Source organism: Erpetoichthys calabaricus, chromosome 9 (assembly GCF_900747795.2).
Source record: "Erpetoichthys calabaricus chromosome 9, fErpCal1.3, whole genome shotgun sequence".
NCBI lineage: Eukaryota > Metazoa > Chordata > Cladistia > Polypteriformes > Polypteridae > Erpetoichthys > Erpetoichthys calabaricus.
Genome location: NC_041402.2, coordinates 4562649 through 4579065, shown reverse-complemented (window position 1 = coordinate 4579065; position 16417 = coordinate 4562649). Strand labels below are relative to the sequence as shown.

At 34.2% G+C, this 16417-nt stretch overlaps 1 protein-coding gene across 3 annotated transcripts in view; it reads left to right on the top strand.

The window, feature by feature from the left end:
• The window catches only part of LOC114643693 (collagen alpha-1(V) chain-like), a 519467-nt gene extending 503625 nt beyond the window's left edge, over window positions 1-15842 (top strand). For all 3 annotated transcript variants that reach the window (XM_051931584.1, XM_051931585.1, XM_051931583.1), the window contains 2 exons: window positions 12235-12468; window positions 15095-15842. In XM_051931584.1, the coding sequence (XP_051787544.1) occupies window positions 12235-12468; window positions 15095-15241 (381 nt within the window). In that variant the 3' untranslated portion in view covers window positions 15242-15842. The remainder of the gene's footprint in view (window positions 1-12234; window positions 12469-15094) is intronic.
• The last annotated feature ends 575 nt before the right edge of the window (window positions 15843-16417 follow it).

The following is a 16417-nucleotide window of genomic DNA, read 5'->3' as shown; positions in this document are numbered from 1 at the left end:
CAATATTAATTCATCTTTTTCTAGAGCTTTCTCAATTTTTCATGCAGTGCCATTTATAAGAACCACACAACGTGCCTTACAAAGCATACAAGCATGCATTATGGATGACCCTGAGGTATAATGTTAATAAGTTCTTCACATGTCCTTAGTCCTGTGACATTCTTACCTGCGTGACTCTCACAGACAAGTGGACATCAGCTGAGCGTTCAGTTCTTCTTTTTATAGCGCATTGTCCAGAGAGGGCTCACCTACAATAAAGCAAAACACGCTAACCGCTCCTTATACCCCAATAGCCATGAAACCCCATTTTGTTCAAATGCATCACTGGGCATATTCTGGGCTTTTCGACAAAAAACACTTTAAACTTGTTGGAACTGAAATATGAAATGATGAGAAAATCAGAAAGATCTAACAGCCGTCCAGTTTGAGTAGCTTGGTCTGGTTTGCTGCCTTTGATTTAATGGCTGTGCATGCGCGCTTCCATGGTCAGTCATGTCCATCTCCAAGACCACTGGGATCACATGGAGCACAGACGGTTGGTATTGACTGAAATGAACCTGTCCAGGTCCTCTTGACAGAAGAGATGATGGTGGTGGTGGTGGTGCTGCTGGTGGTGCTTCATTGCTGTATTGATGCGAACATCATCCATCATCTCCTAAACTGCTTATTGGCTTTATTACACTGTTTAATGTGTCTATGATGCATTCTCAATCATAAAAGTGAACGATTGTGTGACTTCAAATGAGAGACAAATAACTTTGCATTGACTTGTAGTAGGGGATCAATCCAGGGGTACATTGGGGTCACAGGGGTCCTAAAAGGGGCCTTCCTGCTATTTTATCCCATGGTCCAAAGAAGAAATAAAAAAGCCTTAGTCCACAATCCCAGCACACCCACCTTACTAGGGCCTCGGGGGAAAGTGGGACCCCCCAGTGTCACCCAGAGCAGCACCCACTAACACAAGGAAGACAAAGAGAAGGCAGAAAACACACCAGCAGGCAGGAGAGTCTCCACTTCACACACACGGGAACCCCAATGTAACCTCTGGGTTAATCTCATCAGAACTGAGTTGTCATTGTGGTCAAAGTATACGAGTATTTCAGAACGAGCTTGTCATCCATCTGCTTTGTATAGCGCCTTTCACCCTCTGTGCAGATGTTTAGCTAAAATACTTTGACTTTTATTGTTGTGTAACATCTGCCTATCAGTTATATAGTGCCTTTCATGTCTTTATCTATCTATCTATCTATCTATCTATCTATCTATCTATCTATCTATCTATCTATCTATCTATCTATCATATAGTGCCTTTCACTCTATCTATCTATCTATCTATCTATCTATCTATCTATCTATCTATCTATCTATCATATAGTGCCTTTCACACTATCTATCTATCTATCTATCTATCTATCTATCTATCTATCTATCTATCTATCATATAGTGCCTTTCACACTATCTATCTATCTATCTATCTATCTATCTATCTATCTATCATATAGTGCCTTTCACACTATCTATCTATCTATCTATCATTTATATAGTGCCTTTCACATCTATCTATCTATCTATCATATAGTGCCTTTCACACTATCTATCTATCTATCTATCTATCTATCTATCTATCTATCTATCTATCTATCTATCTATCTATCTATCATTTATATAGTGCCTTTCACATCTATCTATCTATCTATCATATAGTGCCTTTCACACTATCTATCTATCTATCTATCTATCTATCTATCTATCTATCTATCTATCTATCATTTATATAGTGCCTTTCACATCTATCTATCTATCTATCATATAGTGCCTTTCACACTATCTATCTATCTATCTATCTATCTATCATATAGTGCCTTTCACACTATCTATCTATCTATCTATCATATAGTGCCTTTCACACTATCTATCTATCTATCTATCTATCTATCTATCTATCTATCATTTATATAGTGCCTTTCACATCTATCTATCTATCTATCTATCTAATAGTGCCTTTCACACTATCTATCTATCTATCTCTATCTATCTATCTATCTATCATATAGTGCCTTTCACACTATCTATCTATCTATCTCTATCTATCTATCATATAGTGCCTTTCACACTATCTATCTATCTATCTATCTATCTATCTATCTATCTATCTATCTATCTATCTATCTATCTATCATATAGTGCCTTTCACACTATCTATCTATCTATCTATCTATCATATAGTGCCTTTCACACTATCTATCTATCTATCTATCTATCTATCTATCTATCTATCTATCTATCTATCTATCATATAGTGCCTTTCACACTATCTATCTATCTATCTATCTATCATATAGTGCCTTTCACACTATCTATCTATCTATCTATCTATCTATCTATCTATCTATCTATCTATCTATCTATCATATAGTGCCTTTCACACTATCTATCTATCTATCTATCTATCTATCTATCTATCTATCTATCTATCATATAGTGCCTTTCACACTATCTATCTATCTATCTATCATATAGTGCCTTTCACACTATCTATCTATCTATCTATCTATCTATCTATCATTTATATAGTGCCTTTCACATCTATCTATCTATCTATCTATCTATCTATCTAATAGTGCCTTTCACACTATCTATCTATCTATCTATCTATCTATCTATCTATCTATCATATAGTGCCTTTCACACTATCTATCTATCTATCTATCTATCATATAGTGCCTTTCACACTATCTATCTATCTATCTATCTATCTATCTATCTATCTATCTATCTATCTATCTATCTATCATATAGTGCCTTTCACACTATCTATCTATCTATCTATCTATCTATCTATCTATCTATCTATCTATCTATCTATCTATCTATCTATCTATCTATCTATCATATAGTGCCTTTCACACTATCTATCTATCTATCTATCTATCTATCTATCTATCTATCTATCTATCTATCTATCTATCTATCTATCTATCATATAGTGCCTTTCACACTATCTATCTATCTATCTATCTATCATTTATATAGTGCCTTTCACATCTATCTATCTATCTATCTATCTATCTATCTATCTATCTATCTATCTATCTAATAGTGCCTTTCACACTATCTATCTATCTATCTATCTATCTATCTATCTATCTTATAGTGCCTTTCACACTATCTATCTATCTATCTATCTATCTATCTATCTATCTATCTATCTATCATTTATATAGTGCCTTTCACATCTATCTATCTATCTATCTATCTATCTATCTATCTATCTATCTATCTATCTATCATATAGTGCCTTTCACACTATCTATCTATCTATCTATCTATCATATAGTGCCTTTCACACTATCTATCTATCTATCTATCTATCTATCTATCTATCTATCTATCTATCTATCTATCTATCATATAGTGCCTTTCACACTATCTATCTATCTATCTATCATATAGTGCCTTTCACACTATCTATCTATCTATCTATCATATAGTGCCTTTCACACTATCTATCTATCTATCTATCTATCTATCTATCTATCTATCTATCTATCTATCTATCTATCTATCTATCTATCTATCTATCTATCTATCATTTATATAGTGCCTTTCACATCTATCTATCTATCTATCTATCTATCTATCTAATAGTGCCTTTCACACTATCTATCTATCTATCTATCTATCTATCTATCTATCTATCTATCTATCTATCTATCATATAGTGCCTTTCACACTATCTATCTATCTATCTCTATCTATCTATCTATCTATCTATCAATCATATAGTGCCTTTCACACTATCTATCTATCTATCTCTATCTATCTATCTATCTATCTATCATATAGTGCCTTTCACACTATCTATCTATCTATCTATCTATCTATCTATCTATCATATAGTGCCTTTCACACTATCTATCTATCTATCTATCTATCATATAGTGCCTTTCACACTATCTATCTATCTATCTATCTATCTATCTATCTATCTATCTATCTATCATATAGTGCCTTTCACACTATCTATCTATCTATCTATCTATCTATCTATCTATCTATCTATCTATCTATCTATCTATCTATCTATCTATCTATCTATCTATCATATAGTGCCTTTCACACTATCTATCTATCTATCTATCATATAGTGCCTTTCACACTATCTATCTATCTATCTATCTATCTATCTATCTATCTATCTATCTATCTATCTATCATATAGTGCCTTTCACACTATCTATCTATCTATCTATCTATCTATCTATCTATCTATCTATCTATCATATAGTGCCTTTCACACTATCTATCTATCTATCTATCTATCTATCTATCTATCTATCTATCTATCTATCTATCTATCTATCTATCTATCTATCTATCTATCTATCATTTATATAGTGCCTTTCACATCTATCTATCTATCTATCTATCTATCTAATAGTGCCTTTCACACTATCTATCTATCTATCTATCTATCTATCTAATAGTGCCTTTCACACTATCTATCTATCTATCTATCTATCTATCTAATAGTGCCTTTCACACTATCTATCTATCTATCTATCTATCTATCTATCTATCTATCTATCTATCTATCTATCTATCTATCTTATAGTGCCTTTCACACTATCTATCTATCTATCTATCTATCTATCTATCTATCTATCTATCTATCTATCTATCTATCTATCTATCTATCATTTATATAGTGCCTTTCACATCTATCTATCTATCTATCTATCTATCTATCATATAGTGCCTTTCACACTATCTATCTATCTATCTATCTATCATATAGTGCCTTTCACACTATCTATCTATCTATCTATCTATCTATCTATCTATCTATCTATCTATCTATCTATCTATCTATCATATAGTGCCTTTCACACTATCTATCTATCTATCATTTATATAGTGCCTTTCACATCTATCTATCTATCTATCTATCTAATAGTGCCTTTCACACTATCTATCTATCTATCTATCTATCTATCTATCTATCTATCTATCTATCTATCATATAGTGCCTTTCACACTATCTATCTATCTATCTCTATCTATCTATCTATCTATCATATAGTGCCTTTCACACTATCTATCTATCTATCTCTATCTATCTATCATATAGTGCCTTTCACACTATCTATCTATCTATCTATCTATCTATCTATCTATCTATCTATCTATCATATAGTGCCTTTCACACTATCTATCTATCTATCTATCTATCATATAGTGCCTTTCACACTATCTATCTATCTATCTATCATATAGTGCCTTTCACACTATCTATCTATCTATCTATCTATCTATCTATCTATCTATCATATAGTGCCTTTCACACTATCTATCTATCTATCTATCTATCTATCTATCTATCTATCTATCTATCTATCTAATAGTGCCTTTCACACTATCTATCTATCTATCTATCTATCTATCTTATAGTGCCTTTCACACTATCTATCTATCTATCTATCTATCTATCATTTATATAGTGCCTTTCACATCTATCTATCTATCTATCTATCTATCATATAGTGCCTTTCACACTATCTATCTATCTATCTATCATATAGTGCCTTTCACACTATCTATCTATCTATCTATCATATAGTGCCTTTCACACTATCTATCTATCTATCTATCTATCTATCTATCTATCTATCATATAGTGCCTTTCACACTATCTATCTATCTATCTATCATATAGTGCCTTTCACACTATCTATCTATCTATCTATCTATCTATCTATCTATCTATCTATCTATCTATCTATCATTTATATAGTGCCTTTCACATCTATCTATCTATCTATCTATCTATCTATCATATAGTGCCTTTCACACTATCTATCTATCTATCTATCTATCTATCTATCTATCTATCTATCTATCTATCTATCTATCTATCTATCTATCTTATAGTGCCTTTCACACTATCTATCTATCTATCTATCTATCTATCTATCTATCTATCTATCTATCTATCTATCTATCTATCTATCTATCTATCTATCTATCTATCTATCTTATAGTGCCTTTCACACTATCTATCTATCTATCTATCTATCTATCTATCTATCATTTATATAGTGCCTTTCACACTATCTATCTATCTATCTATCTATCATTTATATAGTGCCTTTCACATCTATCTATCTATCTATCTATCTATCTATCATATAGTGCCTTTCACACTATCTATCTATCTATCTATCTATCTATCTATCTATCTATCTATCTATCTATCTATCTAATAGTGCCTTTCACACTATCTATCTATCTATCTATCTATCTATCTATCTATCTATCTATCTATCTTATAGTGCCTTTCACACTATCTATCTATCTATCTTATAGTGCCTTTCACACTATCTATCTATCTATCTATCTATCTATCTATCATTTATATAGTGCCTTTCACATCTATCTATCTATCTATCTATCTATCTATCTATCTATCTATCTATCTATCTATCTATCTAATAGTGCCTTTCACACTATCTATCTATCTATCTATCTATCTATCTATCTATCTATCTATCTATCTATCTATCTATCTATCTATCATATAGTGCCTTCCCTCTTCATCTGTCTGTTTATTATATAATTTATATATATATATATATATATATATATATATATATATATATATATATATATATATATATATATATATATATATATATATATATAATGTTCTTTGTATCTGTCTCTTATATTATGCTCACTACGTTGATGTTGGCACTGCCTTTTTTCTTTCTATATGTAATATTTCTTTTATATTTATGTAATATATTTGTGTGTTTTATAGTGCCTTTCATTTAAGTTTATGTCTTATTTAGTGTCTTTAACTATCTATGTGGATATTGGCTTTTATTGGGTATCTATCATAGTATGCATTTTATATATTTCTATATATAATACTGTATATTTTATATTTGTATAACGTATAGCTATCTGTTTGACTATGTGTTATGTTATATAGCATCTTTCATATCTGTCTATATTTTAGTGCCTTTCACTATCTATGTGGATTTTGGCTTTCATTAAGTGTCTATAATGTTCTGCCTTTTAAGTATTTCTATATATAATACTGTAAGTTTTAAATTAATATAATATATTAATATCTATCTGTCTCACCATCTGTTTTATTTATTTTTCTTTCTTTCTTTCTTTCTTTCTTTCTTTCTTTCTTTCTTTCTTTCTTTTATATAGTGCCTTTCACCATCTATGTCATTAAGTATTTATAATTTTTTGTCCTATATATAATACTGTAAGTTTTATATTAATTTAATATATAGCTATCTATCTGTCTCTCCATCTATGAATTATTGTAGATATCATCTTTCTTATCTATCTCTTATAGAGTACCTTTCATGTGTTTCTGTCTGGTCTATCTTTTATAGCGCCTTCACTTATCTGTCTTTTTATCCTTTATCTCTCTCCAGATGAGTGACCCCCTAAAGTATTTTCATTTCATTTCATTTATTTTCCACTCATAAGGCAGTCTCCTGACTAATTTGTGCCGATATGAAGATGGAAGATCAAACGTTTGCCCTTATTAAGGTTTATCAGAGTAATGCTGAATGATGGTCTTTAACAACGTTGCAAACTAAATGTTTCCTTTTTGTGTCATTTCCCACCATTTTATATCAAATCCACACTGACCTCCAGTCCCAGGCTCTTTCCTTGCCCACTGCTCCTGGGCTGCTGTTGTCCTTTTCGGGCCTCCACCCGTTGTCTTTGTGTGGGTCACTGGTTGCTGCGGTCATTTGGTCAGTCATTTGGCTCACTAATGCTAGGTGAAGTCACCATAAGAATCTCCCAGAATGCCCTTTCATCGAGGTGTGTGAATACCACCAGTTGCAGCGCTCTGTGAGTGACTAAGGCCTCCGTGATTCAGTCAGGCTGGTTCAGCATACATGGGCACCCCGGCAGCCACTTAACACCTGCTGCTTGACATCCACTTTTGAAAAACATGTTAAAACTAACAAATCAATTTTATGGCCTCATTAAGACCATTTTTTTCTGGTCCATGATGGCATCCATTAATAAAGAGGGATATAAAAGAGATGAAAAATGGCTTTTATAATCTGCACACAAGCTGAACCAGAATTCATGTCATTAAAATGTCTGTTCTTCTCTTACAACGCATACGTATTCTGTAGCAGGCCACGATAAACGAGCAGATTAGCTGCTCACCTACCAAAACATTCAGTACTTTGTGGAAGGTAGGGGGCGCTCTTACGCTGTTCCTCACAGAATAATAACAAGGAAATGACTACAATTATACAATTTATATTTCCACATAAAAAATATAATGAAAGGATAAACAAAAGGAGAAAAAACAGGAGCACAAAATAACTGGAAAAATCAAACCCGTGTGCTTCTGTGGACCACCAGCGACTGGTCTGCACCCCCGTGTCTGTCAGATGAAGCGGCTCAGCTACCTGCCCACCGCAAATCACCGGGACCACCAGCAGATGCACACCAGTCACTGCAGTCGGTGCTCCTCAGTTGGGGATTTACCTGGAGAAGCTTCAGACTGACATGCTAGAAAGAAATCAATACAATCCTCTGTGATCAGTCTGCAGGGAAAGGTGCTATATGATCAATAAATGGGAAAGAAGACAAATGATTCAGACATACATAGGAAAGGCACTATATGATAAATAGATAGATAGATAGATAGATGTGAAAGGCACTATATAATAGACAGATAGATAGATGTGAAAGGCACTATATGATAGATAGATAGATGTGAAAGGCACTATATGATAGATAGATAGAGTGATAGGCACTATATGATAGATAGATAGATAGATAGATAGATAGATAGATAGATAGATAGATAGATAGATAGATAGATAGATAGATAGATAGATAGATAGATAGATGTGAAAGGCACTATATGATAGATAGATGTGAAAGGCACTATATGATAGATAGATAGATAGATAGATAGATAGATAGATAGATAGATAGATAGATAGATAGATAGATAGATAGATGTGAAAGGCACTATATGATAGATAGATAGATAGATAGATAGATAGATAGATAGATAGATAGATAGATAGATAGATAGATGTGAAAGGCACTATATAATAGACAGATAGATAGATGTGAAAGGCACTATATGATACATAGATAGATAGATAGATGTGAAAGGCACTATATGATACATAGATAGATAGATAGATAGATAATGAAAGGCACTATATGATAGATAGATAGATAGATAATGAAAGGCACTATATGATAGATAGATAGATAGATAGATAGATAGATAGATAGATAGATAATGAAAGGCACTATATGATAGATAGATAGATAGATAGATAGGTAATGAAAGGCACTATACAATAGAGAGTAACTGTACCATAGATCTACAGAGACAAACAGAGGGCTGCTGTATAATAGATAGATAAAAATGGAACAATTAAAAATAAAAATTAAAGATTATTAAAAAATAAATATGAAAGATAGATATGAAAGACACAGTATCATAGAGAATGACGCTGCCATAATTCTACATTGATGCATAAACAGACAGGTATATGTATAATGGACAGATAACAAAGGCAGTTCATTAAAAATAAATACATTTCAAATGAATGACAAGATATGCGAGGCAGTATATGACAGATAGGACGGTGATCAGCTGCTGTCGTGTACATTTTCAGATTTGAAAGGCTCTAAATTACTGAGATGAGTTCTGCTGTGGGTCTGCACAGATAGACAGGCAGCCATAATAGAGAGATGTGAAAAGCAGAGCAGTAGGTTTTAAAGGCTCAATGTAATAAACAATAATTCATCCATAGATCTCCATAGATGGACACTTTGTAACAGATAGATAAGAAAATTCCTGTTTTGATATATTTTTTGAAATAAATGTTAATCATTGATATAAAAGTCACTATATACAATAATAGACAGACAGATGGCCAGCCACTGTATAACACATATGAACGTCACAATATAATGAGTAGACCTACAGTAGATGTTCTGTGTATTGTATTGTATTGTATTGACCCCCTATTTCTTTTTGACACCCACTGCACACCCAACCTACCTGGACAGGGGTCTCTCTTTGAAGTGCCTTTCCTAAGGTTCCTTCCATTTTTTCCCTACAAGGGTTTTCTTTGTCTTTTTAGAGAGTCGAGGCTGGGGGGCTGTCAAGAGGCCGGGTCTGTTAAAGCCCATTGCGGCACTTCCTGTGTAATTGTGGGCTATACAACAAATAAACTGTATTGTATTGTATTGTATTGTACAGGTACAGGTAGACTTGACAGGCACTACATACAGTAATAGGGAATAACTGTACCAGGGATCTATACTGGTGTATAAATAGACAGCCACCATATAATAGATGGATATGAAAAGCAGTATATGAAAAATAAATAAAGAGTAGACATACAGATACGGTAGACAGATCTTTTATGTTGTAGAAGTAACTATATTAAATGATAATCCAGTGCATCTGGTGGTCATGTCTTACAAGAAAGCCCACCTGTAGCACAGTCCTACCCTTTTTGTGTTGGTGAAGCTCACCTTCCCTTATATAGCGCCTTCTCAAGTCCTTTTCAGTACACTGATAGGTGAGGCCTGTTTGTCGACTGTGAGTGCCAAGCCCCTTAGGCACTAGGAGGCAGCACTGTCCATGTCTCGTTGTGCCTTTGGTGACTGTCCTGCACGTCCCCTGTGAGTGAGCCCACCTCGGCTGAGCACCTGTCAGATACAAAGATGAATCCCCTAAAGCCGTCACTCGTTGATCTCACAGCTGCCATGAAGACTCAGCCTCATTACGGAGGGCGTCAAGTAAATCCGGCGTGATCAGCCCCAGCGTGTGGGCCTCAGTGAGGTGTTAATGATGGATTATCTCCTTTGTGTTCTCCAACTTTTATTGAACAGCAAGCCGACTCAAACTGCAGGCAAAGTCAGAAGCTGTCACTTTTAAAGGGCACACCACCATACTCGGTCTGACAGAAGCTGTCAAAAAGTAATTCCTCAAGCATTATTGGGAGCTTTTTCTATATTTATTTTTCAGAATCGTGATGAGATAAAAGCGCTTTTTTCACTTTTTTTTGGGGGGGGGGGGTTGTCTCCTAATTATCATGTGGGCTGTCGTGTTCTGTAACAGTCTGTCAACATGTCACCTGTGTCTAATTTTATACGTGGAAATCACATTGTAATTCGCACGGCACTCTGCTAAACAGCCCTACATCGCTGCCGGACAGACGCTTGTGAGATTTCAGTCACCCTGTCATTTTGGGGACATTTGTAAAAGGTGGAAACTAATGAGCCACACTGCAATGCCGGAAGTGTCATTGAGCTCGAGCTCCAGTGGGACTCGTTTCATTATTTCATGAACACCAACAGTGAAAGCTACCATATTAAATAGAAATGTCCAAGTTTCACATCTTGTTCCCAGTATACAGTTCTCTGTGGACTGAAAGATTTTGCTAAAAAGATATTCAACACTCTTACTCTCATTTCCCGATTCACTTGATTTTGAAGATCAAGTAGGGCTAATCGTCTTTACTTACTCTTATTATGGCTAATATGAAAACTGCCCTGACCAAAGACAGGAGAGGAACAGCAAGAACCAGGAGAGGAGCGGAGCCCTGCAAAGGGAGAAACAACAAGAGGATCGCTAAAGGGAGCCCAAAGGCCAAAATCACACTGGCATCCAAACTAAACTCTAAATGTCAAAAGCTGAAGTAACCAAGCAGAGGTCCTAACCTCACTAAAGCAGATTTTTGGTCAAACGTGGCTGCTGTGTTGCATCCTGGCTCGAAATGGTTGGTGAGGATGATGTCACCTGCTTCCTAAATCTCCATTGATACTCTGGTCAGCATTCGCATTCCCTGTGTTTGAAAGTCAATGGAAACTCGTTCATTAAATATCAACCACTGACTTTGATTTACAATCCACTTCAGGATCCTATCAGAATGATGTTCTTCTGGTAGCGCCCCCTTCCTCCTCCTCATCTTCCTCTTCTCCTCCATGGGATGTAAAAAGTCTGATGATCTCACTAGTTTTCATTTTCACAGGTTTCACAAGTTATCATGTCTCCCTCCCCACATCTCTGTTCAGTCCTCCTTGGGTCCTCTCTTTCTGTTTCTGCCTCCATGAATCCTCTTCCTTTGTTTTGTTCATTTTTGTTTTCTTTTTCGAATGCCACTGCCTAGTTTTTTTTCTCTTTTTTTGTATTCTGTTAGCTGTCTTATGTGGATTCAGATGGCAACCCAATCGGAGTCGTGCAGATGACTTTCCTCAGACTTCTGAGTGCTACAGCCCGCCAGAACTTCACCTATAACTGCTACCAGTCTGTGGCCTGGCATGATGCCACTCTGGATAACTATGACAAAGCCATTCGCTTCCTGGGATCAAACGATGAGGAGATGTCCTACGACAACAATCCTTACATCAGCACACTGGTCGACGGCTGTGCAGTAAGTGTCCCTGGTGCCTCTTCTGTCTTTGACTCGGGCTGTGAAGGGTCCATCCGTCTGCTCATTTATTACTGGTGGCGTCTTGGGGTTAAATAGACAGACTACATTTTCTTATTTAGATGACAACACCTTCACCCAAGGCAACATTTGACACACAACTGGTTTCATTTCTTTTGTTTTTCTAATTGGAGCACCGGCAGGTGAAGTGGTTTGATCAGGTCACGCAGTGGTGTCAGTAGTGGGATTTGAACCCACAACCTCAGGGCTTCAAGTCCAAAGCCTTAAGCACTCCACCACACTACAATAGATGAAAGGTACTATATAAAAGAGATATGCAATACATATCAGAATGGAAAAAAACAATATAATAGATAGGGAGGTATGAAATGAACTGTATAGAACAGAGATAGGAATGGTACTTTATAAAGTAAATGAACAGGTGGATGAAAAGGAAAAGGAAATATAGAAAGTAGATAGATATGAAGGGCACAAATCAAGTGGGTAGATAAAAGGTACTACATAAAAACTATGGAAGATACTTGATAAGGTAGATAAATAGATGGATTAAATGCACTATAAAAAATAGACAGGAAATACAACGTATAATAGATAACCATACAGATGTGACATGAAAGACATTAGACAATAGATTTCAAAAGCACTATAGAAAACATAAATAGATGGATGAAAGGTGCTTTAAAAGTAGATGGATGTCAGTATAAAAAATAGATATATGTATATAATAGAAAGGAAAAACAGTATATACTAGGTAGATATGAAATCAATTATATAAAGCAGATACTATATTAAACATAAATATGAAAAGTAGTTTATAAAGTAGATAAACATATGGATCAAAGGCACTATAGAAAATAGGAAAGAAAGTAGAAAAACATTATGTATAAGATATGCAGATTTATATAAGTATGAAAGGGACCATAGATAGAACACATTAGCAAGATGGATTTGAAATATGCTGTATTGTAGCTAGATACATATGAAAGGCACTATATAATAGATTTAAAACTCAATAGATAGATAGATAGATGTGAAAGGCACTATATACTGTAAAATAGATTGATAGATAATGAAAGGTGCTATATAATAATATGCAATGAAAGGCAGCATATGTTAATAATGAAAGTTAGATAGACATGTAGCTAGAGAGGCTGATAGATACAATATGTAAGGTACTATATAATAGATAGGTACACTATGAAAGGATCTATATAATAATTATAGATAGATAGATATAAAGGCACTATGTAATAGATAGATAGATAATAATAATTCATTACATTTATATAGCGCTTTTCTCAGTACTCAAAGCGCTATCCACACAGGGAGGAACCGGGAAGCGAACCCACAATCTTCCACAGTCTCTTTACTGCAAAGCAGCAGCACCACCACTGCGCCACCTGTGAGGATACATAGGATAGATAGATAGATAGATAGATAGATAGATAGATAGATAGATAGATAGATAGATAGATAGATAGATAGATAGATAGATAGATAGATAGATAGATAGATAGATAGATAGATAGATAGATAGATAGATAGATAGATAAGAAGTAGAAGACTAATATGAAGGCACTATATAATATTCATTTAAATAGTTAAATTTTATTTCCATCTCATAAATAGATGGGAAATACATTAATTTGAATAGTATATATATAATAATCAATCAATCATAATGTGCCATATTATATGCATTCAAAAAGTTAAATTTATTATTATTTAGATATACGGGAAAGGCACTAAAGAGATCAGTATAGTGATAAAATTAAATAAGTAGAAAGACGCTATAGAAGATATAGATAGATTAGGCAGCATATAATAGATTGATAGATGCATGGATAAGGCACTATATGATAGATAGATAGATGTTAAAGGCACTATATCATTAAAATTCACTAGTTAGCTAGAGAGATGTGAAAGGCACTATAAGATAGATAGATAGATAGATAGATATGAAAGGCACTATATGATAGATAGATAGATAGATAGATAGATAGATAGATAGATAGATAGATAGATAGATAGATAGATAGATAGATATGAAAGGCACTATATGATAGATAGATAGATAGATAGATAGATAGATAGATAGATAGATAGATAGATAGATATGAAAGGCACTATATGATAGATAGATAGATAGATAGATAGATAGATAGATAGATAGATAGATAGATAGATAGATAGATAGATAGATAGATAGATAGATAGATAGATAGATATGAAAGGCACTATATAATACATTGATAGAGAGGTAAGGTCATTACTGTCATGTGTGAAACTCTTACTTGCCTTTGCTAATCAACATGCAGCCCATTGCCACAACACATGCCCATTATGAGTGAGTAGAACTGTCTTACTTTGACACTTTTGTCTTCCAGATTGATAGCTAGATGGGGACATCATTGTCCCGTGTGAAATTCTTACTTGCATTTGCTGATCAGCATGCCACACACCATGATTAGTGTGCAGAGCTGCCTTATGTCATCCTTACATGAAAAATTCTAGATTTGTATTTTTGTTTTAAATGGTTCTTCTATAGGCCTTCGGTTTCTCTGCAAACCATACTTAGCTATTTTCTTTGTTTTCTTGTCTTTTTCAGTTAAAGAAGGGCTATGAGAAGACCATCCTCGAGATCAACACCCCTAAAGTGGAGCAAGTTCCATTCGTTGATGTCATGTTCAACGATTTTGGCGACGCGACGCAAAAGTTTGGTTTTGAAATCGGGCCGGTCTGCTTCATGGGTTGATGTGTCTCTGAAAAATCAAGAAAGAAAAAAATACAAAGGACGCATTTTTAACCATCTCCAAAAATAAAGGTTTTTTTTTAAGGAAAAAGAAAAAAGAAAAAAAGAACAGCAACCTTACAACCTCAGTGTGCCTCTCTCGTCACATGCAGGTTTTGAAACTGGACAAATGGGACTCCTCATCTGCCATCGTTGAATTCCACTTCTCTCTGGCATCAACATGTTGCCACGGTTGCAAGTCCAGTCACATGACCCAATTAAAAAAGGAAACTGGCATTGGGCCGCTGGGAAATGTGAACCATTTCGGGAGGGGGGGGGGGGGGGGGGGGCTGAACGAGTATTTAATCTTCACACCTTGCTTCGTCCTATGCGTTCTTTTTCTGCTCGGTCTTTAGTGTGGTGCATTTTATATAAATATAAATTTTGTATGTTTTGTAAGTAATTTTTGTATATTTTTTTTCACGTAATGTTAAAATAATTTCCGGATTCAAAACATGCATGTGACCTTTTTTTTTTTTTTTTTTTTGTAAAATAAAAAGGGGGGGATTTGACCAAGTTACATCTTTCTGCTAGAGGTGTAAAGTGCGACCTTATTTTGATTTTTTTTTTTTTTATTAATTTTAAGTCTAAATATATTAATAAAGGTAAAAATAGCACTCGGCTCGATCATCTGAGCATTATTTGTTTTAAAAGAAAAGTTTCCCACGAGGTCACATTTGTTGGCTTTGTTTTTTTTTGTTTTTTTTTTGTCTTGTGTTTTTTTGTGTTACGATGACTGTTTGTAAACTTGCTGGGCTCAGTTTGCAGGTTTTTAAATTAATTACATTTCTGCTCGTTATTTTATAATTCAGTATTTTCCCATGAAACAGACGCAGGGGAGATTATTTATGGGAGGGATACCACGCTTTTTTTGAAAAAACTAGGTGCTAATTTCTTTCCCCTGTGTGGTGCTCTACCCGTGTGTATGTATATATGTATGTGTATATATGTGTATATATACACACATTTTGTATTATTATTTTTATTATTTGATATTATTTTTATTTGTTTCAGTAAAAACACTGATGGTATCCTACCCTGCCAAATCTCTCAGTGCTGTCAGCGTATTCCTGGCTCTTAATTTTATGCATGCAATTTACATATTCATTAGACAGGACCGTACCTTTGTGTGTGAATTGC